Source organism: Cololabis saira, chromosome 2 (genome assembly GCF_033807715.1).
Source record: "Cololabis saira isolate AMF1-May2022 chromosome 2, fColSai1.1, whole genome shotgun sequence".
NCBI lineage: Eukaryota > Metazoa > Chordata > Actinopteri > Beloniformes > Belonidae > Cololabis > Cololabis saira.
The window spans coordinates 32176008-32200929 of NC_084588.1; the positions used below are offsets into that span (position 1 = coordinate 32176008).

Here is a 24922-nt window from a genome sequence, read left to right on the forward strand (position 1 = left end):
CCTGTGTGTGTGTGTGTGTGTGTGTGTGTGTGTGTGTGTGTGTGTGTGTGTGTGTGTGTGTGTGTGTGTATTTGTGTGTGTGTGTGTGTGTGTGTGTGTGTGTGTGTGTGTGTGTGTGTGTGTGTGTGTGTGTGTGTGTGTGTGTGTGAGAGGAGACAGGCTGAGCCGGTGTATTTGTGATGTGATGATTTATGGTTCCGCGTTACACCAACGCAGAGCGGTGCGCGTCGCCGCGTACCCTACGGCGTAGGCTCTGCGTCGATGTAACGCGGAACCATAATTCAGGCTTAACTAGGAAGGACGACTGCAGCTCCGAGTGAAAGATAAACGACAACACCAGCAGGCAGCAGGCTCCCCGAGCTACTTTAACGGGGTTGTAGGGGGATTTCGATATGATAATTTTCAACGTAATTGTCACGTCCTGCTTCCTACTATGTATCGCAGGTAAGTTTTCATCCACGGACACGGAGAGACAGAAAGTGATAGCACTAATCGGATCATGCAGTCGTAGCTAGGTGGCTAATGGCAACTGGAGTGTATTTGTGCCAACATTTAACTATTTCACAGACCTGGACCCGGGATTATCTATTGTTTTGGGTTAATTTATCATATATGAGAAATACTGGTTAAATGTTGTGTGTGTTTTCAGACAGTTACAGGGGCAGCAGCAGCCTGACCGCTTTAACGCCTATAAACTAAAACAAACCAGTTTATCACAACAAACACAGTCTCAATGTGGTTTTTGATTCTCGAGTTTAGCTAAAATGATAAGCCTGCTATGTTATATGCTCAACTGCTGCTTTATTTGACAGCTATTCGACTGTTTGAGCAAAGTTTCGAAATGTATCTGTTTCTACTACTGACTTGTAATGACGTTTCCTGTCATTTCAGTACTTTTAATTATAGTAAATCAGCCAATGAAAACAAATCGAAATAGCTTAGGCGAACTATTTGGAAACAGGTGGAAGAGTTTCCTGATTATAAAACAATCACATAAAATAATCGTGATTATACAGTTATTTGATTCTTGTGAATTCCTAATTGTTGAGTAGCTGTGGTACATGCAAGTTTGGTCAAGCAGTGTCTTCATAGCAAAGTTGTGTAGTCATAAGTTATTAAACAATGAATCCATCCCTTTTGATTCATATACTATCTGATACCTATCTCAATCTCAATTCGAAACTTGGTGTCATAAGTCAGTCCAGAGTGAGCAGGAGAACCACATGGAGCTTTTTTTTTTTGCTTCCTTGTCATAAATATTGGCACCTGTTTATTGGTAGGGTTATTGCTACATTGTCAATCCCTTTGTAGCGGCTGTAAAGCATTTCCTAACCCTTTGATCGCTTTCCAAAGGAGCGTTTTCACACTTATGTTGTGTACAGTATGCTGACATCATCCTGTTGACACATTTGCTGTAAATCTGCATGTTGTGTAATTGAACATGTCTAAAGAATTCCATGGTATGATTCAGATTTGCTTCACAGTGCTTATCTTTAAGTCTCTTTGTACACGTATGATTTTGAGTTTTGAGTCTTGTGTGTACCAGAATTCTGTGTGACACAAAAAAACAATAGTGCAGTAATATATTTTCAGCTTCCTCTTGGTTCATGGGGCTGTATACACAAAAGTAACACAGATTCATCTTGCAATATATTTTGCATAGTATGAAAGACAATCCTGTGTTATGAAAGCTACCATCACCCAGCAATGCAAGGCTCAGATGAGCTGTGACCCCTGCTGTTACCACTTCCCCGGTTCATGTCAGCAGTTTCTTCTCTGTCAGCAGTTCGACTTCAATGACCGCACTTGAGACTGAAACATATTGCAGTTCAACATGTTTGCTTTTGAATAGACATCACCAGTTGGAGGTGTGAGTGGGATGATTTTAGTCAAAACCTCACACTTTGGTAGTGCAGAAATGCAGAATGTCAGCATTTCATTATTTCAACTAGCCTGCTGTTATTGACTGTTCTTTATCATTGATTTCTTTCAGAAAATTATGTATACTACTTTAAAATATGTGTTTTGTTCCCTTCAGCGTCCATTACAACTATGATGTCTGTTTACATGTAAAAGTAATGTAATTGCGAAGGAGATATTCACTTCCAAGTCTTGTTTTTTCTTCTTCTTTTTAAATGTATTTTCTTTTTGCTAGAATTAGAGAAAAAATGTTGAAATATCTTGGAAATAACAGTCAAGCTCTTATTCAAAGTAATTGACTGGTAACAATTCAGCTTTATGTTGTCATAGTTTTTCACATTCTCCTGAGAACACACTTCTTGGGAATAGGTTGTTTTTGTACAAAATCAACATATTCCCTGATTAATTACAGCCTCGCTCTCTGTTGTCAAAGCCCAACTTTTCTTTTCTCTGGCTTGTTATTGCTTTAATTTAGTTTTCTGTCATTATTTTCCTTTTTGAAGAAGGCATATAGAGCTTGTTTAAACATTTTTGTGCAGTCATGAACATGTTGCTGCTAGCCTGCTACGGCCTCTCCTAGTTTGGAGAGTAGTAACTCCCATCACATGGACGTTGTACAGTATTGGGTGGTGGGGGGTGTACAAAACGTCTCAGTTGTATCATTTCCGGGTCCTTTATTACAAAAGCACAGAGCTCAGCTTCTGTAAATAAAGCTAATTCATTTAATTTCATGTTTGATTTAAACTTTTTTTTTTTAACTGTTTTTTTAAGATCAACTTGGCTTTTCTTTAGTGAAATACAGGTTGCCTGTTTGTTTATTAGGCCTTTAGTGTTCCTTTGCAATGTATATTATCTTTTGAATCATCTTCAACAGTTTCGATCACTTGGTTTCCATCACTAAAAGAGAATCTCAGGGACATATGCTCCTGACTTTTGCTTAAAAACTGAGGACTTTCTTTGTCTTTGTTTAAAGAACAAAGAACATGGTTTGTATGAAAGCTGGGTGGATTACCTCCGTGGGGCCGTGGAAGTAAGCTGAATAAGCTTGTTATGCATGTGAAGTGAATGGCTGTGTACTATAACTAGTTCCTGTTATAGAGATTCCTCCCTGTTTTACTAACATGGCACCAGAGGCCTCCCCATTATGACATTTTGAATGGTCATAGTTGGACAAGGTCGGGGTAAAATCATAAAATTGATTACAGACTTCATTGCATGTATTGGGTTCAGTTTCATCTTACTGGTATTGAGTATACTTGCTCATTATCACACTGATAACTCGCATAGATTTCCATCAACTTCACTCAGAAAAAATGTTTCTAAATATAGTGATTACTGTTATAATATTCTGAAAAGGTTTTGCTCAGTTTTGTGAGTGTCCAAGTGAAATATCAGGAAAGGCTAATGAAATGCAGCAAAATATATTCAACAAATGATGATTAATGTGTCATTGAACTCTCTTTCAGGTCAGTTTGGGATCCCTTTGAACAAATATATTCGTCATTATGAAGGTTTATCGTATGACACAGAAGTCCTGCACAAAAGTCACCAAAGAGCCAAAAGGGCTCTCTCTCCTCATGACAGGTCTGTGCAGCTGGAATTTCATGCTCATGGAAGGTAAGTTAAGTTTAAATGCACACACCCAGTCTAATTTATTTATTTTCTTTATTTATTTCAATAAATTATTATCTGATGCTGGTATTTGTGCAGAGAAACAGCATAAAATCAAATGTTAAACTTAAAGAATTTGTATGATCCATATGATTTGGTCCACCATTTGCCCAGTACTACCTCCATCTAATGTTTTACTAGATTAACAACGACAAATTAAATATTTTGCACATTGTTTGACGAGTTGCTATTTGGGGAATGGTAAAAAATGCAAAAGCTATGGTTGAGATAACAAATGCTGTATTAGATTCACAAGAAGCTCTTACCAGTTTTAACGTTGATATCAAATGTTAACTTAGTTTTAAATTACATTTAACATTTATTAACTCGTTAAAGAATGGTATTAAGGTTGACATTTTTTTCAGGAGCATCTTAATAAAGAATAATAATAGATTGTAGAACTGCTGTAACAGAGTAGATTGTGAAGGGTTCTTTTCATATCACATGTAGCTTAACATCAAGTTCTTTCTACTTTCTGATCTGCTGTCTCATGCTGCTTGTGTAGGTCCTCTGTTGGGGCTTTGTACCCTATTTTATATTTCCAGTTCAGTGGGTCACTCACTTCTCTAATCAACATCACCATTGTTTAGTAAAGACGTGACAATGACTCATGACATCAGTGGTGTTTAGTTGGCAGGTCAGGAAAAAAAACAACACCAGTAGCTCATGATAAAATGTTACCTTTAGCTTGCTTACCTTTGCATGAATTTCAGTAATAGGCCACTAACAAACATCCATTTGTTTGTTGTTTTTATCTGTGGTAGTTACCTCACTCGGTTGACAAAGCGTCTTGTTTTCCTGATATATCAATCATCAAAAATGTCCATGCGTCTGCTTCCCTCTATCCTCTTTGTATTTTTACAGCATCCCAACAGCCTTACTACTACACTCTTCTCTTCCAGACGTTGATACTGTGCCACTTAAGTTTTCGTTAGTGTTTAACAGCCAATTATTCTGTCTCCCATTGGGTGCATATGTTCTATTTATCTTACAAGGAACTTTGTTCTGATTGGATCTCTTCCTCTGCGATGGACTGTCCAGTGTACCCTCGCCTTTCACCCATAGAGAGCTGGGGTCGGCTCCAGCACACCCCGTGACCCCAAATAGGAATAAATAGGTGTAGATAATGGATAGATAAATGGATTGCTGCCCAACACATTCTGCTTTTCCAAATGACTAAATTAGTTCTGATTGGATTTCATCTCAGCCTATTATTGTTAAAAAAAATAGTACATGTAGATTTAGTTAACTTCTTTGTCGGGGAAATTGGTTTCCCTTATTTATAAGCATGGATTTGGCATTGTAATGAAAACCATGATGATAATTATTTGTCGACAAAAGTATCATTGGCTTTTAATTTGACGATCTCACTTTAAGTCTGTAAAAGGTATGTGAGCCCCACTATGTAGCTGCTTTGCAAATATTAACAAAAAAAGTATTTAAAATAATTGACTTCACTTAGTGAATAAAGAAAACTTGTGATTTTATTGAGACTGCATTACCTCATAGTAGATGCCAAGCAGACGTATATCACTCTGTGAGAGAAGTCATATTCCAGTGAAAATGATCACATTTTTCAACAGACTTTTCAAACAATAGGTTGGCTTGTTAAAAATGCATCAGTTTGTTTACAACTTAAAATACATTTCGAACATATAATTTGTGACATATAATTAGTTTAAGATATTTGGTGAAGCTGACAGATTTTTGTCGAGTTGGTTTGCAGATGTAGAGAGGCACAATGACGCAGCATTACCGTGGGGGTAATAGTGAGAACACTGTGGTAATTTAAGGCTCTGAAAAGACGAGACTAGCCACATTCTCTCAGGGTGTAATTACATCGCATTCATCATTCCCCATGATAAGTTTCCATCTATTCATGAATTCCGATAGTTTTTTCATGTACATATGCGTTTCACAATTTATTCTAGTCAAGACCACATTGTCTGGCTCCGAGAGGTGCTACCCCTGTTTTGTAAGCAAATATTTTATTTCAATATTTCAACACTGTTGAAATGTTCAGATTAGTATCAGCTGAATAATTTTTTTTGTTACTTTGTATTGATTAGAGTATGTATGCAAGTAAAACAGAATTATGGTTTAACATATCTGAAAATAAACAAAAAGTGATGTAAATAAGTCCAAAAAAGGTTGACAATTTTGGCACTATTTTAAAGATGCAGACCTGGTTTGTTGATGAAAGAGCCACTGTTATCAGCTAATGTGCTGATAACATGGAGATACATCAGCAAGCTATGTAATAAATACTACTTTTTCCCAGTACCTTCTTACTCTTATTATTCAAGAAAAGGAAGTTACCCTGGCCGAGGGTGCATTGTACTCGCATGTCAGTTTGGTGAGAGTATTGTAGGGATAGTGGGGAGTGGTTACCGTGCTCTTTGTTGTATCTTATGCCAGGGACTGATACAAGATCTTTCTTATGATATGCTACCTCCATTTGGTGTCGAGTAGAGATAAGAACCAAGACCCGGTTCCAAATTCATGACGAATTTGAATGCCTTTACCTCTCTAGACTTATCAGTTACCTTATCAATGCGGAAAATGTACATGGGAAATCCACAAGAACACACATGACATAAGTTGACATTTCTTTTGACATGCAAGCAAGGAGTCACAGGCTCACAGTTGTTACACTGCATTGCAGTTGAAGTGGAGATATTGGTGCAAGAATTTTACATTATTCCTGTTGGCAGTGTTCTTTTTTTTATATTTTAGAGCTAGAGCCAAAAAAAGTAGTTGTGTTGAGGCTAACAACCTGTGTAGGTGTACTTGTTTCCTCATTGTAACTTGGTCTGGAATTTATAAGGGAGTCAATAAAGAATTTAACTGATAAGCAGAATCAGCAATGGTGTCGGTATTGATTTAAATCTTATCAATTCACATCTTTATTCTAGAGTGATATGGTTACATAATGTACCTTTTAACAAAAATTATGCCCCCCTCCAAAAAAAAAAAAAAACATTATGTGGGCAATACCAAACCCCCCTTTACTGCTTCCATACAATTTAAGTTATGTAGGTCATAACCAAGTGTTGCTAATCATCAGCCCTTGACAAAATGATCATAATAGCAGACTTTTTGGCAGTTTCTAGAGCTTTCTGGTGTGTGCTAAAACAATACCTGTATATCAGTGGGGAAAGACAGAAGCAATAGTTGCTACAATCAGTCTGTTAAAAATGACTTGGTATCCCATTTGTCACATATGCGACTGTAAACGACAGATTGGGCTGCAGAATATTTTACTTTAATGCAATATAGATAAATAGTAATAGTTTGAATAAATACATGGGGATTCCTCAAACAATATTATTTGGAAGTATTATTTGGAAGTAAGTAGGTATTATATCATGCTTGTTTGTAGGGGGAGGGCAATTCCTTAGGAAAATAAAAATCTCCCCTGTGGTCCTGACTGTGATATCATTATTCAGCCTCCCTTCCTCAGGAGTGAGGCCATTGCCTCCTCCAGGGTGCTTTCTCAGCAGTGTTTGGGAGAGCAGTGTGCAAATTGGCAAAAATGTAATTCTGTCTTAGTGCCGAGTCTAACCAAGGTGGGACAAAGCTGTGCAGATGCACCCACTCTGGGGACTGATCTTGTTATGGATAGTAGGAGTACAGGGTAAAAAAAAGAGTACAATTGGCCTGATTACCAAATTTCTTCCATCATACGGGAGGAAGCATAGGTAGGCCTAATAGAAGACTCCTTTAATCCCCAAATTAGATGAATACATTTAGTATGTTGCCTTTCTTTTTGCAACCATAGTTTTATATTTTGGCTTTATTTTTCTTCATTCATTTTGCTATGCGCATGGAGAGTCTGTACATTGGTTATGGGAAACAAACTGTTAAGTAATTCTTGTCTTCCTCAGAGTACATGTGAACTCTTAAATATGAAATTAAACTATATTATGCAAAGGTCTGTCTATGAATAGATGGCACATATGTAAATTCCTATTCAGACGGCAATAACGTGGTGCATGACTTGTTTAAGTGAAATTTCCTTACATGACATCCAACAATAAGATTGTTAATGTGGATGTTGCATTGTTTTGGTGACACTGGTTAAATATTTTTATGATTTTTATTATTTAAACTACATAGATGCTTCAACTAGTCGGGGTGAGGTTTAACATTTTCTTAAGGTTTTTATGGAGGTGGCTTGTCTTATCTCACAAACAAACAGACATTCTCTCAGATGTCTTCAATACGTATACAAATTTAATGTCTGCCACAATTAAGCTTGTTTTTTTCAGTTCTCATTGTACTTTCTTACTATGTTCCTCTGTGCCTTTTTATCCATCCCTTTTTGTGTCACTAATTTCTTAAGCTAAAGCGTGGAGCAATAAATTTAGCTCAGCAGCTGTGTGTGTGTGTGTTTTTCCCGCTAACCAAACCTGTTGGTTGTAGATTGCAATGCCTTATCAAGGGTGTTATGTTCCTGTGTTTTTGTCCTGTTTCCTGTCACTGTTTACCTTAGAGAGACAATTACTGCTGCCTCTATGGTCAAGCTTATATGACAAATTGTTTTCATTCCGTTTTAACACATTTTCCATTCTATATTACCTAGCTTCAGTGGGATAACGTGTGTGTGTGCGTGTGCGTGTGCTTAAGTGGGGTACTGAGAGCATAAACTGTAACATAATCTACCATAAAGGCCATTTTGAGGACATATGCTGGTGTTTATCTGTCTGTGAATACATTTTATGAACATAACACTGCAGCTGTTTAATTATTAAAGCAAAACTTTACAGGTCTGTAGGTTAGATCAAAATTGAACTGAAGTATGAGGGTGGTCCGAATCACATGTACTGAGTACTCTCCAGTGCAGTATCAATGCTCAAAATTCAGTATTAATTGTAGAATTGTCTAGTTGGTTGTCATGGGTTCATGGATGTCTCAATTTATGTAATTCTGAATGTTGTTTCAAGTTACGAAATTGTTTTATTTGACAGCTACAAAATTACATACCTTTTGTAAGTAGCTAGAAAAAAATCTAATTTAGATTCTCATTGAACAAAAACAAAACTGTAAAAGTAATTCTATACATAATTATAATTGCTGATGCATCTGTTCTGAAACTGTCTATTTTGCACATTGCAGCAAAGAAAATAGGGCCAGTTTGCGAGTAATTTAGCTTTTCCTAGTGGAGCACAGGAGATTTAAACATATCACACAAGTCCATTCAGTGAGCATGCACTGAATCATTAAAGACGGCAGGGGGATAAGTAATGGATCTGTCAAATAATTACTCATTATATAGTACAATAACAATTCATTTTGTTATTTAAATTTTCTGTGATGTAAGTTTTGTGGTTGATTTAAGTTTAGATTTATAGTGAAGGCAAATACTTTAAAAAGTGCAGTCTCTAAAACAACAAAAAGGCACCTGTATGAGTCAAAATAATCTCAAGTTTTCATTACATTGTGAGACATCATTATTGTATGATAGACATAATGTATTTGTTTATGAAATCGCTATTTAAAAAGTTAGCCTTAAGATGGACAGATAGAAGCCAGTGGCTATAAAGGTTGTATCTTATTTCCTCATTGAATTCATTAACTAGTGAATGCAAATAAAGACAGACACAATCCCTCTGTGAAAGTCCAGAGCAGGACAGTTGAGCACTACAGGATAGATGTTGGCACAGGGTCTCTGTGGAGGGATTCTTTACAAAGAAAAGTGCAAAAAAAAGAAAGCGGTAAAAGAAGCAGTGAAGACTTAGCTAGTATGGTACTGGTATAAGTTACAGGTCTTAATCTCAAGAAGAGACCTAATTTGTGTGGTTGTATTCTCTCTTTTGTAAAATATTAAAGAGAAACATTTGGTACACATAAGGTTGCAACCATTTGAAGAAACATCTGCTTTTTTTTAGTTCCTTTTTTTTTTTCTTTTTAGATAAACAGCTTTTTATGTGTTTATTTATCTTATTTTACACTGATCTACTTATTAAGCATGGTTACACGTGGCAAAAACGGTGGCGTTTTCATGCGTTTTGGCCGTTCGTTTACACGAAAACGAAGCTCAAAGTCACCAAAAACGATAATTTATGAAAACTCTGGGCAAAAAAAAACCAACAACTCCGTCTTCACGTTTGCTTGTAAACGGAGGGAAACGGACATTTAGGCTTCAGAACGTCACATGCCACAGAAACGTCACCACACTGCAAAAACTCAAAATCTTAACAAGAATATTTGTCTTATTTCTAGTTAAAATGTTTCATTTTTTGTAAAAAAAATCTCATTTCAAGACACATCACTGGAAAAAAGTGAAAATTTACTTGAAACAGGTGAAAAAACAGGTTATTTATCTGGTGATGACTTGGCTGCATTTTGAATGCTCTGTAACTTACTCATAATGCTGATAAAATATCTAAGTGAATGACGAGCTTTGTTTTTGGCTGGGACCAGTGTAGCATGGTGGCATTATGAGTTGACCGAAAGTTTTCTGGGTTGCCGTCAGCATTGGTTAATTGAAATGATGATGAGTTGAAGATTTTATTGTTTAGACGGGCCTTGCAGTCTTTGTTTCATATTCTAGCACATTATCTTGCTTCCTAACTCATTTCCTGTCCCAGTTCTTCTTGGTTTGTACTTAGGTCTTACTTCCCTCCGCTAAGTGACTAAAAACTGATGATTTCTAAGGCCATTTGATCCTTTCAATTATATTTTAAAATGCAAAAAGAAAAAAAAACAAACACTACACAGCTAACTTAAAACAAAAAAAAAGCAATATAGACTTTAAGTGTAAATAAAAAAGGGTGGGGAATTGGAGTGGAGTGATGTTGGAAAATCTGAATGCTGGAACAGGTCAGAGTCATCCTGGACAGGGAAATCCTGGACTCTATCTGACCCTTGAAATGTTGTTGATTTGGTAACACTGCCAGTTTCTCAAACATAGTACTTATTAAAGTCTTTACCATATTCATATTTCTCCTATACACAAGTTATTTTTTCTTTTTTGAAGTTTATAAAAGTAATAGTTTACTTGTTGATCTTTTTGTGGTCCTGAGCATACAAGTAAATTAGTAGAGGATAGGATTTCCTGATAATACCACTCACTCGTGAATCATCCTTCGTCATTTTAGGGAATGAAAGTCTGAGCAAATATCTCTTATGATGCCTTAAGATGATATCAGCAATAATCTCTTACAAGTTGGGGAAATTAAGAACACATGAAAAATCTATTTAAAAGGATCAAAAGAAGAGAGCAGTTCTTTACTTTGTTTCTTTTTCTGTATTGTACCACAAAGGAACAGTCCATAAAGGGCTCTCTCAGTATGACGTAGAAATGAGTCTGATAGTTGTGTAATATTGAGGAGGCTTCATACAGTCGAGCGCAATCATGTGGTTGCTTAAGATTCCTTTGGCGTTACGCCTTTGAACTTCTTTCTAAATGGCCGCAGGTTTCCGTAAGCCAGGGGCTCATGTGGGTCTCATGTGATGCTTGTCTTTTTTTTCTTTTCCTTTAACATCACTCATATACCAACTAGAGGAATTGAGAAACAAATTGTATTGTGGCTTTGTTGGAATGTTCACGTGTTTCCCCCTGACATAGTTGTTCTAACTTGCTGAACTTATCAACATTTAAAACCAACCAGCACAACAGAGCAAAAAGAATCCTTACAATATACAATATGACATGAGTACTTGATTTTGCTTTCTTTTGTGTCAGTTTTCTGGTGCATGAATTGTAAGGATGGTGTTTTACATTGCCCTTGTATGACGGTGTCATTTCAGCTTTTGAAATTTGATGCGTAATGCTGCAACTCATTGTGCCGTATTCTTCTCTTTTAGATATTTTAACTTGCGGATGAGGAGGGATACATCTCTCTTTTCTCCAGATCTCATAATTGAGGTTTCAGGGGATGAGGTGCCCATTGATACATCACATATTTACAGTGGAGAAATTTATGGTAAGTCTAGAGCTCCGTCACACCCCTTCTTAGGCACAGTAGAAGGACAAGCCTGCGCTTCATTTATGATCGTGTTGTTGAGCATTTAGGAAGTCTGCTACTTCACTTCTCTTTGTATAATCTCTGCTACACCACTTCCGTGACTTGTGTAAAACTTAATAATGAAAGTGAAAATTCGGCTTATGAAAATACAGCTTTTGGTAAATTGCAGTCTAGATTAAATAGGAATCAATTTTACTTTCATTCCATCTACCCACGTAGCCTTCCTTAGCTTCCTGTTACATGAGTTTGGAAGAGTTTATATAAACATGAGGGGGAAAAAAACCGAGATTGGCTATTCCTCAGTGTCAAAGAAAGTGGGCAAAGGGGGTCATACAACATTTTCGGTTAAAAAGTATTTTATTAATTTTCCTGATATTAAGAACACTTAAAAAATCTATGAGGATAAATATCATACCAATACTTCAGCCAAGGTTTCTGCTAATATAGAGTGTTTGTGTGTGTTTGTCATTCACTGAAATGTTTAGATAATTAAACAACTTAATTTGATTTACATTTTGCATGTTCAGCTTTAATTCATCATTAGTCATATTGTATGCTTGTAATCATTACGATTTATTTTTGCTCATAAAAATACCTCATAACTCAAACTGTGTTTAATTAATGGAAATTTTAAAAATTGCTGTAATATATTCAGACACTTAAGGGAAATATCTCTAGCTTTGAAATAACAAATTTGTTATTATTATTATTATTATTATTATTACTACTATTCTTTTTAATTAGCATACATGCTATCTGGACTGTGAAGGATGAAATTAGACAAATTGCTATGTGGTAAACTATGTATCTTACTGAATTCTGTTGTTGATGTGATCATGAATCTTACATAGAACGGGGCGGGACTTTGATAAGCGTCAGCTTCTCCCGTACCCTTTTCGTCATGTGCTGAGTATGCAATGTATAATGTTCTGGAGATGAAATGTGTCTATATAAACATGCCGAAATAAACGAAAAAATAAAAAAAATAAATAAAAAATTGTTTTGCAGACGAGCACTGCTGTATGTAATGTATTGTCTGCATCCTGTTCTTGTTTGTCAGGTGAAAAGGGTACACTGACCCATGGCTCTGTGATTGATGGACGCTTTGAGGGTTTTATTAAAACCCACCAAGGAACATACTATGTTGAACCTTCAGAGAGGTATCTTCAAGACAAGAATGGACAATTCCACTCTGTTATCTACCATGAGGATGACATCAGTAAGTATACTTGTTTTAGTACAAGGCAGTGTTAAAGAATTTGCACAGATATAAATGAAATGTTTTAACATCTGAGGCTGTATAGATTGGTGAATAACTCAGCAGATATGTGCCTCTCATGGATATATGCATCATCATGCATAAAAATACTTCAGCAGTGGTGTTATCACATAGTTTGTTCAGAAATAAATCTAACACTATTTTTACCTCCTCAATCCACCTTTGGGAAAAAAATCCAGCATTGGACAGGCTCTGTAAATTCAAATTCAGTTCAGCTCAAATCAAAAATACTTTATTAATCCCCAAAGGGAGATTCATTGATTTAATTATAATTATCTGTACAGTGTAGCTTGTAACAATTATTAATTTACTATAAATGTAAGTGGCTCTAATAGGCTTCTTTCATGATACCTTTTTCTACATATTCATTGGCTAAAGAAGAGGAAATTGTTAAAATACATTTTTATACCATTCCTAAAAATTCTGCCTGAAATTTTCTTACTAGAATAAAAAAAGAAAATATTATATTCATTTGTGTAATTGGCTGAAATTTAAGGCTGAAGTGTAAGTAGTAAACAAAGTTGTTTAATAAACTTAGTTTGATGTATTGGACAGCAGGCTTCAGGGTTTTTTGCAGGAAAAGATTTATTGGTGTGATTTCAATATATACAGTAGATGTTTACAAAATGTGACTTAAGACTTTAACGATACAAGGAGATTAATTTCAGTATTTACTATACCAAAGAGAACCTTGCTAAGGCTGCAGAAAAATGCTGTTTATGTGACTGTACTGTATCTTATTCAGAGTAAAGGGCCGTTCAAACCAAATGCAATATAGATAAGTATTACAATAACAATAAAGTTGTGAGCATTCACACTTCTGAACATTAGTGTTCTGTAATAAAAAGCAGACGCTGCACCAGACCAGACGTGTTCCGGTTCTAAAATGGACTTGGATGTTTGTGTTGCAGCTGTACATTGCACAGTGAAAAGAAATGAAAACCAGACGTGTGCGTTTTGTGAAATTATACAAAAGGATGAGGGGGCGCTCTTTAAAATTTTTTTATTGGTTTTTGAGTCTACCTCATGATTTTCATGCTTGTTTCAGTTACCAGTCTCCCTTTTTTCATTTATTTATTTTTTTCAGTGTTTTTGTTTTAAGCAGCATTTGCTAGGGTATTATTATCATAGAAACAAATAGAAAAAAAGCATTCTCATGTTACGTTTGTGTGCGTTTTGTCAGCACAGAGATGCCCCTTTTACTAGGGAGCCTGCTCTCTTTAAAAATGTTTACTTACTGCTTAATCAATCATGCATCTCTTTAAATTTGAGTTAGCCTGAAAACTGTGTATGTTCCAGTTTAAGTGAATCCTTGAAAGTTAGAAAAAGCATAAATGGGACCTTTAACCTCCTTCAGTTTGCTGCACGAGTCTATGATGCACTTGCTGTAAGCTCGTCAGTCATTCCCTGATCTCCTCTCTATCTGCCAGATTATCCTCATAAGTATGGCTCAGAGGGCGGCTGTGCTGACCACTCTGTGTTTGAGAAGATGAGGAAATACCAGGAATCTTCAGTTCCTGAGCCCGGCAAAGTAAGTGCCAACATCTCAACCAAACCCCTCCCCCTTGTCTGTGCTCATAATTAGACGCACAGATGGAAAAGGCTCACAGGATTAAAAGATCCTTCATTCCCAACCCACCATGTACTGAGAATAAAACCAAGTGTATACCTGAAGCACTGGTGTACATGCTTTCAGTTTGATGTCTGATCATTACCATTGCTAAAGCAATTGTCAACCTTTTTATTACAGCACTGGCATTCTTGCAACCCCCCCAAGAGCTTGCTATATCAATCAATCAGGACTAACCCCAAGCAATCTCTGTTTTGTGCAGGAAGTGAACGATGTGTTGGAAGAGGAGAGCTCCCATGGTCCAGTCATTCTGAGGAGGAAAAGGGCAGCGGGGAAAGAGAAAAACACCTGCCAGCTCTTCATCCAGACTGACCATCTCTTTTTTCAATACTATGTGACCAGAGAGGCTGTCATAGCCCAGGTAATTAGACAAATACATTGCACAATTTGTCAATATCCACTCAGTGTGTTTGCCTGTAGAAGAATGAAATAGCTGATGTGCTGTAGGGGGCACTACAGTTGCCACATGTCAAGGTTTCAAGAGTTGCTAAAAATAAAAATGATACATTTGGTCTAGTTGTTTTTATGAGTTGTTGATGACATACAGTACCCCAAGGGGTCAATTGGCTTGCCATCAAGATTGCTGCTTGTGGCCGGTCATATTTCAGCAGTCAACATCTGCCAAAGTGCATCACTGATCATCACGGAACTTCATAAACTTAATCTTCCTGCCATATACAAGCATTAAACCAAATATTCAAGGGTTCAAGGAGTTTTTATTGTCATTTCAGATAGAGGTGGAATTAAATTTGTTTCTCTGGTCCTGGTGCCAGGCCAATGACATAATAAAATAAGTCATAAAATATAGTAAAAAAACTTAAATGAAATTAACATACCGGTAAGTGAAGAAAAGACATCAATAAACAACAGTCAGCAGCAGACTTGGGCTATTTGAGGTAGTGTGCAATGGAGTTTACGTTCAAAGTGATAAATAGTGAAAAAATAATTATTGAAATATGACACTAATCAACCACTAGAGGGTGATGTTATAAGCAAGTTTACATTTTAGTTCATAAATAAGCAACAAGAGGTGTTGGACAAGTGGTAACCATCTAAACTCTGGGTTGAGTCTTAAGAAAAACTGCAGTTCCTCGACTGGCTGTTGGAGCCTGGCTGCAAAATCAAGTCCATCTCCACTGACTCCAATGTTAAAATGTCCAACTTTACAGCAGAAAAAACAACATATTTACAGCCAGGTTATAAAAACTGTTTTGGTCTCTATTGTTTAAGGGAGTGAATTTTTATGTACCATATTAGGGGAATTTATATAAAGCAATACATTTATTTGTTATATGCCTTTTAATTGACACTTGGCTCAGCCAATGGCTAGTTATTATGACTTCCTCATCAATAATCATTATGCTCCAAGCTAAGTGAAGTAATTGGCAGTTTATGCTAATCCAGTGTCTTCTAAACATGGTGATAATTTTTGATTATGCCACCAAATCGTCATGTGAAACAGGATGTTCTACTGTAAATGTCCGCCGGCAGCTCTGCAGCTATTTCGTAGGGGATGGGCTGAAGGCTCTGGTAACTACTAGCATTTAATATACAACTAGCTTTAATATGTGATGGGCGTGTTGCTGTTGCCTTCCCAGGCAACATGGTGGCACTCAGAATGAGGAAAGAGGCTTCATAACAACTCTTCAGAAAATCATAAATCATAAATTCTGTAAAATATAATGCCTTGGAAAAAGCCAAATGCATTGCGCCCGTTACCGCTTTGTCCAGTTGTAAAACGTATCTTCCATTTATGAAAGTAAAATGTAACTAGTTAAAGGCCGTTCATCACACTTTCAAAGAATTTGTGTTGAATGGGGAAATGAATATTCTTGATTAATCAAATCAATAAGTTCAGCATTGTATAACAGTCATATTTTTGGGTGAGGCTAATATGTGGGTCTCATAGTTTACTTTGGGTCTAACTATGTAGAATTCCTTAAAATCCCCTTTAATCGGTCATCAACGGATCTCTTAGTAGAGAAAAGGATTCTCTGGAAATAAGCATGTCAACATGATGTGCTATTTTATCCACTTCTTTAGATGACTCATATATATCATATTTTCTCACAGATCTCCAGTCATGTGAAGGCTATTGACTCCATATATCAGACCACAGACTTTGTGGGCATACGAAACATCAGCTTCATGGTTAAACGGATCAAGGTGAGTTGAATGTTTCAGAGTGTATGGTATGATAGATTCCGTTGCTGTTTTATGTTTGAACATATGCATTGTGGTGCTGAGTCACTTTATAAGCCTTTAGAAAAAAAATAATTTACCTGATAATGCTTTTGAGAGGTAATTAATTTCTCTCCCTCACTTCCCCTGTAATGGCTTGGCTCTTGTTCTTCTAGATTAATACTACTGAGGATATAAGGGACACGACCAATCCTTTTCGTTTCTCCAATATCGGAGTGGAGAAATTCTTGGAGCTCAACTCCGAACAGAACCACGACGACTACTGCCTGGCCTACGTCTTCACTGACAGGGACTTTGATGATGGTGTGCTTGGCTTGGCTTGGGTTGGGGCTCCCTCAGGTATGCATCAAACTCACGCATTGTTAGTTCAAAAAAGCATTTATAAACGCACTGGTCAATGCACTGGCATTTATTAATGTGGTTAGTGTTGCAAATAGTGTTCACAAATGTGGGCCACAGTTTGCAGCAATATGGTCCTGTGCACTCGGGTCCTCTAGAGAAATTGCTCTGCAGAACATGCAGTACAAGTGGTGTTGAAAGAGATTTTACTCCCTTTGTACTCTTTGTGCTGTGGCTATGTGATGGCTTTGTGTCAAGTTGGAAAAAACAAATTGGTTGTTTAAAAGGTTCTAAAGTTGAACAGGCTCTGAAATGCATTGGGATCAGGTCCAGGATGGTCGCAAAAGAGTAACAGAGCCCTTCTAACAGCTTCTGTTATGCTCTGTTATTCATTAAATCCAATTGTAGAGGGCAATAAAAAGTACAAGTTACAGACAGGACTTAAGGTGTGGCACAGGAGTTTGCATGTTGTGCATCATTACAATTGGAAGAACAACTTCCAAAAAGCTTCGAGGTGAACTCTAAGGTCTAGGTAAATCAGTGTCAGATCCCATCATCCATCACTATTTGAGCCAAAGTGGACATGCGAGGAGGACTCCACTGTCAAAAGGTAATTATAAAAGAATAAAAAAGAGAAAAAAGGCTAGAATTTGTCAAAATGTTCTGGGTATATTGACTAGCCACAAAAACCTTTCTGAGAATGTTCTTTGGACAGATGAAACAAAACTGGAGCTTTCTGGCAAGCCATTCAGTGTTCACCGACGCAAAAACCAAAACGTTCAAAGAAAAGAACAATGTACCTAATGTGAAATGTGGAGGAGACTTGATTTTGATCTGGCGCTCCTTTGCTGTTTCTGGCAAAGGGTGTCTTGAATCTGGGCAGTGTACAATCTCAAGACTATTTATTTAGGCTCTTTGAAGCAAGATGTCCTACCTTGTGTCAGAAAGCGTGGTCTTAGTTGCAGGTCCTCCAACAGGATAATGACACAGCTAAAAACAACTGCTACAATAATCTTAAAAAGACAAAACATGACTGCCTACTCTGGGTTAAACATACTCTGTCAGAAATCACATTGAGAATGAGAAAAATTACTTGATTTTGTAATTTGCTCAAAAGATTGTGCAACAAAATATTAAATTGAGGGTCCCATCATTTTTGTCAAGGCCGGTTTTATTTGTTGTTTTTTTTTTTGTTCCTTTTTTGCTATGCTCTAAAACCCATTATTGTCAATGTAACTCACTGAACAAAAGTTGGAGTGTGTAGTTTCTGCTGCTGCACCTGGATGTTGTAACTAGTTGTACTTTAACCACAGACCTGAGACAATTACTGGCACAGCCACTGCAACAAAGCATCAGGGAAATTATAAAAGAACACTGACGTGAATGGTCTTTTGTTTATTTTGTTTACAAAAATTCATAATATCATGGGTAAATTATTAGAATACGATTTAAACATTTTCCTCAGTATATTTCCATCCACAGCTAATTGTATAACAGCAAAAACATTTATCAACAAATAAACTTTTATTAACTTAAATATATACACATATATATACGTTTAGAACCATCCCATTATTTAGAAGATACGGCATATGCAGTTTGTATACTGCAAACACAGTACATGCAGTATACAAACTGAAAAATATGAGTCGTAAAATCTGCAGCTATGCTCATCTCACTTACACAAACAGTCAGATCATTTATTGCTAGTCATATTTGGTCTCATGTTTTCATGTTGCTGCTGCATCATAATTGGATATTGATCATGGCGAAAGTAGCAACACTTCAGATATGAGTTTTGTTGAGTGAGATTGTGGTTGAAGCTGTGTGTATTTTTTTTTCAGTTGGTGAGATCAATGGATCTAGGTACTTTGCACAAAGTCTCCGCCCCATTTTGGATGAAAACAACTCATCAAATTCTAAATTTTGAGGTGTTTTTTTTTATGTAAAGTTGTTAAATAAGATTACAGTGTTGCTTTGTAGCAAGTTGGTGGCCCAATCATCTGGTCTGCCAGGTAAACAATTATTTACTGTCATGGCCAAGTTACGCTCTCTGGCTTAATGTATAGTAAAAACTTTGCTTTATTGGTATGGATTATTATCCACAAAATTTTTCTCTGTCAGAGTGGATGAACGATCCCACCAGGTGGATTTTAACATCATGATCAATTGCTTTCTTGACTTACCTGTGATGACGATATGGTAACAAACCTATACATCATCTGCTTTGCCGATAATCCGAAACAACAAATATATCCTTTTACTGTCCTTGTCCTTTTTGAGGAAGTAAACATAAATGCAGAACGGATTTTTTAAGTAAAGCACAATGCAACTTTTCAGTTTAATTCTACTTTTTTACCATTAGTTTCACAGCATGGGTTTTCATCCAAAAGGGGGTGTTGTCTTCATGCATTAAGCTTTTTTTGTCTGTGTATGTGTGTGTGTGTATGTTTTCCCTTCTGCATCTGTATGTTAAATGATTCAGTACTAAGTACTAAAAGGCAACAAACTTCACACGGTATGTGTATGTATGTATGTATCTCTGTTTTCTTTTACACAACCAGGTTACATCACAGGAATGTTAAGATGGTTCATCATAGTTGAAATGATATTCATTTTCATGGAATCTTTTTATAACCCTGCCACAGGAAGCTCAGGGGGCATCTGTGAAAAGAACAAGCTTTACTCCGATGGGAAGAAGAAGTCTCTCAATACTGGTATCATCACTGTGCAGAACTATGCCTCTCACGTTCCTCCCAAGGTGTCACACATAACCTTTGCTCATGAAGTTGGACACAACTTTGGCTCTCCTGTGAGTACTGTATAACAAAATTGTCCCCAGTTGGTAATCTTTTACTTTCAAAATTATGCCTTGTGTTTATACAGAGCCTGCTGTAAAAGCGGTTTGCCTGCTCACCTGTAATCGCATATTGTTTTGCAGCATGACTCTGGGGTCTCATGCAGTCCAGGAGAGTCTAAGGTGCAAAGCGAAAAGGAGAAGGGAAACTACATCATGTATGCCAGAGCCACATCAGGAGACAAAGCCAACAACAACAAGTTTTCTATCTGCAGCATGCGCAACATAAGTGCCGTTCTGAAGAAGAAGAGAGACGACTGTTTTGTTGGTAAACTCTTTTATATGAGCATATTCATAACCCCTTTATGTGTGTAAGCTATTGAAATTCAGTTTTAAATGTGGTGTGTGTGTGTGTGTACAGAGTCAGGCCAGCCTATCTGTGGTAATGGACTTGTTGAAGAGGGAGAGGAGTGTGATTGCGGCTACATCGATCAGTGTAAAGACGAATGTTGTCACAACGCCAACGAAGAGGAGGGCAAAAAGTGCAAACTGAAACCCGGCAAATTATGCAGGTCAGATTATGTGCAATACGTGAAGAGACCCTCACGAATAAACCATATCTGTTGTTGGAATTCTTTTTTTTTAACTTCTTTTTGATTCTTTCTTCTTCTGCTTTTAATTGCATGCTTGCCCTTTTTCTTTTCACAGTCCCAGCCAAGGCCCATGTTGCAACGCTGGATGTACTTTCAAGGTCTCCAGTGAAAGATGCAGGAAAGAGTCTGAATGTGCTCTTGAAGGACAATGCAATGGGCTCACTGCTCTGTGCCCAGCTTCAGAACCAAAGGAAAACCTAACTTCTTGCCACTCAGAAACACAAGTTTGCCTCAATGGGGTATGGTAATATGTATAACCCTCTAGCTATCTGAAGTTTGGTTTGTGGAGTTTGTGCTTTTTTTTTTTTATTTTAATTTTTTCCTTTACATTGCCTGCTTGTTTTTAAACAGGTCTGTTCTGGTTCCATTTGTGAGAAGTATGGTCTGGGAGTATGTACCTGTGCCAGCGAAAGTGGCAAGGATGAGGCAGCTGAGCTGTGCCATTTATGCTGCATGGAGAAATGTGAGTGGTAAAATATCAACACCTTTAGAGTTTGGTGGTACATCACATCAAAAAAGTTTGGACAAACAACGTGTATGGTTAATTGTCGGGGACATGATTGGCTATAAAACAGCATCAAAGAGAGGCAGTCTCTCAAAAGTAGATGTTGGCCAGTTTGCAAAAAACTCTGCCAGCAGGATATGAAACAATTTAAGAATGCTGTTCCTCTGTGGAATATTGTGAATGCCTCATCAGTTCCAATGTTTTTGGGATTGGAGTTGTACACGTCATTGCTATGTCTGGGTGGTTATTCATTTTCTTTCTGTTTCTTCATGACTGAGATGTAAATGTTTTCTAGATCAGTGTTGTGACAGTACAGGTGGGAGCTTATCATACATAGCGTATATTAGTCAGAAGCTGATATAGAAAAAGAAGTGAATGAAACACAAAAAATCAAACCATCGAACACATTGGGTTGCAATCATTCAAAATTACTCTTCATCGTTGTATTTGCTGGCTCCCTCCAGGCCTTTACAAATTACTTTGAATTACTTTTGCCCGAGCAGCTTTTTAGATTCTGGTGTTTGTTTGTTTTGTTCTCTTCAAAATAATTGAGGAGATTAATATTTTAAGATATTACTTTGTTTTTTTTTTTCCAACAGCGGACCCAAGCACCTGCAGTAGCACAAGTTCAGAAAAATGGGCCGCTTTCTTTAATAAGAAGGTGACAACTCTTCAGCCTGGCTCGCCTTGCAATGACTTTAAGGGATACTGTGATGTGTTCATGAGGTGTCGCCCGGTTGATGCTGACGGGCCTTTGGCAAGGTTGAAGAAAGCCATATTCAATCCAGAGCTCTATGAAAATATTGCAGAGTGGATAGTGGTGAGTGTCTCCCCACAAGAGTATATGCAACAATTTTCCACTGCAGCTAATAATACAGTAAATGTGCAAAAGAAATGAACAAAAATGCATAGATACAATCAACTGTTGTGGTTTTTGAATATCTTGTCATATATTTTGTGCTATCCAGGCTTATTGGTGGGCTGTGCTGTTGATGGGTATCGCTCTGATTATGCTGATGGCGGGTTTCATCAAAATCTGCAGCGTCCACACACCCAGCAGCAATCCCAAGCTCCCTCCACCAAAACCACTGCCAGGTACAGACAGCTGTATGGACTCTTTTGTTCTCGTCGTCTTTGTTTGTGATGAGCCATTACTGAGATGTCAATACTCCACAGGTACACTGAAAAGGAGAAGACAACAGCACGCAAACCAACAGCCCCAGCCTCAGCGCCATCATCGGCAGCACAGAGAGAACTATCAAATGGGACAGATGAGACGCTGAGACGCTGCTCTGCTCTTTGCCTTTGTTCTTAGTGCCTACAACAGGAGCACTTCACTCCAAAGAGTTATCTTTACCATACATTGCAAACTTAGAAGAACTTGGAAAGAATATTTTAATGGACAAAACCAAAAGTTTTTGAGGGGGGGGACTAACAGTCACTTGACACTTCTCCTCTGAGAGCCAAATTAACAGTGGTTCACATAGCTTTTATAGGAAACAAATACTTTTTTTCCTAAGAGGTACACAAGGTGAATTTTACTGAGCTATGTTTTGTGGTCTTAACCCAATTTTTTTTTTTTTTTTTTTATCAGAATGGAGGAAAGTGAAGCAGCTTTGTTAGTTCCTCTTCCTCTATCCTCAGTTTCTTGCATCTCTTTCTCTTGTGTTGTTTCTTTCTGCCTCCATCATCAGCACAAGAGCAGGACTGCAGGTCACACTTTTGTTACTGGTCAAAAGCAGAGTTAAGACAATATTTTGGAGGAGAACTTGCATCTTACCAACGCTATAGGATCATTTTAAATATAAGTAAAAACTGAAGCTTTCCATTTCAGCATACATGTTCTTAATTGTACAGATATTTTCAGATGTTTGTTTTCCCCTCTTTGTTTCATATATGTTTTCTTTTCTCTAAATGACTATGGTCATTTACTATTTTGATTACATTTCTCAGGATCGATAAAATGATTGCAAACACATGTAAAATTGACTGCAGGCCTGTTTCAGGGTAAAATCCCTCCTGATTGAAGTCTGTTCAGTGGGTTACCGTAACCTGCCGTCTGATGTAGGCGATGGCTACATGACCTTAGCAAGAATTTGTGTGTTACCAGATAGGTGGGAGAATTTAGAAGTTGGATATTATCATATGGTTTTGCAGTTTCGTTTACATAAAGGTATATGACTTGGGACTTAAATAAATATTGAAGTGGGACCTTGTTATCATCTAGTTATAGCGCGCTTCTAAATAGGTGATACTCGATTTGTGGCACATAACCACTTTTTTTGCCACATTTGTGTTGGTCTTTACCTTACCTTTACCTTGTGACGATAGTAAAAGCAAAGAAAAGAATGTGTTAGAGCTATGATGATTTTGATCGTCCTGTCTGGATTTTCACAAGTGTTTCACGTGCCGTTGTTCCCGGAAAAGGCCAACTTAAACCACTCAATAAAGGTACAATCCTCCACTGTAGCCAGATAAAGAAGCTGTCTGCTTTAAATGTGATTGTGGCTTTTCTGTTGTCAATTTTCTTTGCAGTTCATGTTATTTTGTGAATGTGGAGGAACTGAAGCGCTTTGGTAGACGAGGATAGATTATTTTCTACCAGACTGAGGTTTTCCCCAAGTGAACGTTATTACACTTGTTATGCCCTCTTGGTTTGATTTAATTGCATTAACATGTACCTGCTCAGAGCAGCTTGACTGAAATCGACCACACTAGTGTCAGTGATGCTAGAAACGGTGAATAAGCTGGTAGTTTTATTTCAGCGCTGCATCAGTGTGGACCACTGAAACGTCGTGGAATAATGTGCCTCAGGGCACGTTCGTGTATGAGAGGTTGACAGAAATGTATATGGTTATGGGCATACATGGCAATATTTGCCATCGTGTAAACATCTCAATGATGCTCATTTTTAAGTTAAATTCCACAGTTTTCACATTTTTTATTTTACTTTTATCTAATAATTTACAGCCCAGCACCAATTTGGCTTCGCTTGAGTGGTCTTTCAGTCAGGGGACCTTCAGGTCGGTTTCACTGACAGCTGAATGAGATCGCAGAATACTCCCTGTTGAGTTATTTGTAAAGTGTCTAAATGTACATGTATGAACTTGTGGGATCAGAGCTAGAGAGCAAAGATGCCATCACTCATGCAAGAGCTGAATGGAGCGCAGCTACATCTCATCGCTATTTCCTCAGCAAGGTGCCTGGGCTCAGATGCTATGCAGAGCTCAGCCATGAGCACGTTGGCCTCTTCACAGACAAATGCCTTTGATGTGTTATACTGAAAGGTCGCACAGAAAATTCTGTCTCTTTCTTACCAAAGTCACATCCATGTGCTGCAAGAAGATTCTGAGCTGACAAAAATGCAATTTTCTGTCGCTTTATTCTAACTTCATGTATCCTTTGGTGCTAAAGGAGGTGATTTTATTTCTTTACGTTCTTTGGTTGGTGGTTCGGGGTAATTCTCGTTATTTGAAATCCTTAGTGTGTGGTTGGGCGGTGTGTTTGCGTGGGTGTGAGTGAGCGAGCTGCTTTGCTTGTTATCCCTGTCTGTTTTATTGACATGACATGATGTGGGTAATACTCAGATACTCTGGGAAATGTATTTGTTTTTCTTCATGTGTTGCTCGTCACGATGAGAAAATATGCACTGACAGCGATTTGAACGGAGTCCAAAATGATAAAAACTCAATACTACTGCCTAATTTTAATAGTTCTTCTGTTTTTATACAATGTCTTCGATTGCGTTTTTTTTTTTGTTAATTTTATTTTTTTTTGTTCTTTCTTTCCTGCTTCCTTTTTGAAAATTTTATAAAATTTGCAAAGATTTTGTGTAAAGATATAATTTCTCTTGAACTACTGGCAATGTGTTAATAAACCAGAATTGATTAAACCTGTTTGTTTGGAATAATAGAAGATTTGTCGCAGAAGTTTCAGTGCATTTATAGGTTGAT

The 24922-nt window shown here is 37.3% G+C and overlaps 1 protein-coding gene across 1 annotated transcript; it reads left to right on the forward strand.

Moving 5' to 3' along the window:
* Nucleotides 1-240: 240 nt before the first annotated feature.
* adam10a (ADAM metallopeptidase domain 10a) lies at nucleotides 241-24865 on the forward strand. Its single transcript, XM_061743549.1, has 16 exons — nucleotides 241-444; nucleotides 3387-3537; nucleotides 11404-11522; nucleotides 12625-12783; nucleotides 14274-14374; nucleotides 14676-14834; nucleotides 16547-16639; nucleotides 16831-17014; nucleotides 19663-19826; nucleotides 19956-20139; nucleotides 20233-20383; nucleotides 20520-20703; nucleotides 20816-20927; nucleotides 21569-21789; nucleotides 21938-22064; nucleotides 22146-24865. Exons 1-16 carry the CDS (start codon nucleotides 393-395, stop codon nucleotides 22250-22252), a joined length of 2268 nt encoding a protein of 755 aa, XP_061599533.1. The 5' UTR covers nucleotides 241-392; the 3' UTR covers nucleotides 22253-24865.
* Nucleotides 24866-24922: the final 57 nt, after the last annotated feature.

Bases quoted from the DNA above. Each gene is read 5' to 3' on its own strand.
- adam10a (XM_061743549.1), top strand. From the start codon at position 393: ATGATAATTTTCAACGTAATTGTCACGTCCTGCTTCCTACTATGTATC. The intron at 14,375-14,675 runs GTAAGTGCCAAC...TGTTTTGTGCAG, and splicing joins CAGTTCCTGAGCCCGGCAAA to GAAGTGAACGATGTGTTGGA. The intron at 20,928-21,568 runs GTGAGTGGTAAA...TTTTTCCAACAG, and splicing joins TTTATGCTGCATGGAGAAAT to CGGACCCAAGCACCTGCAGT.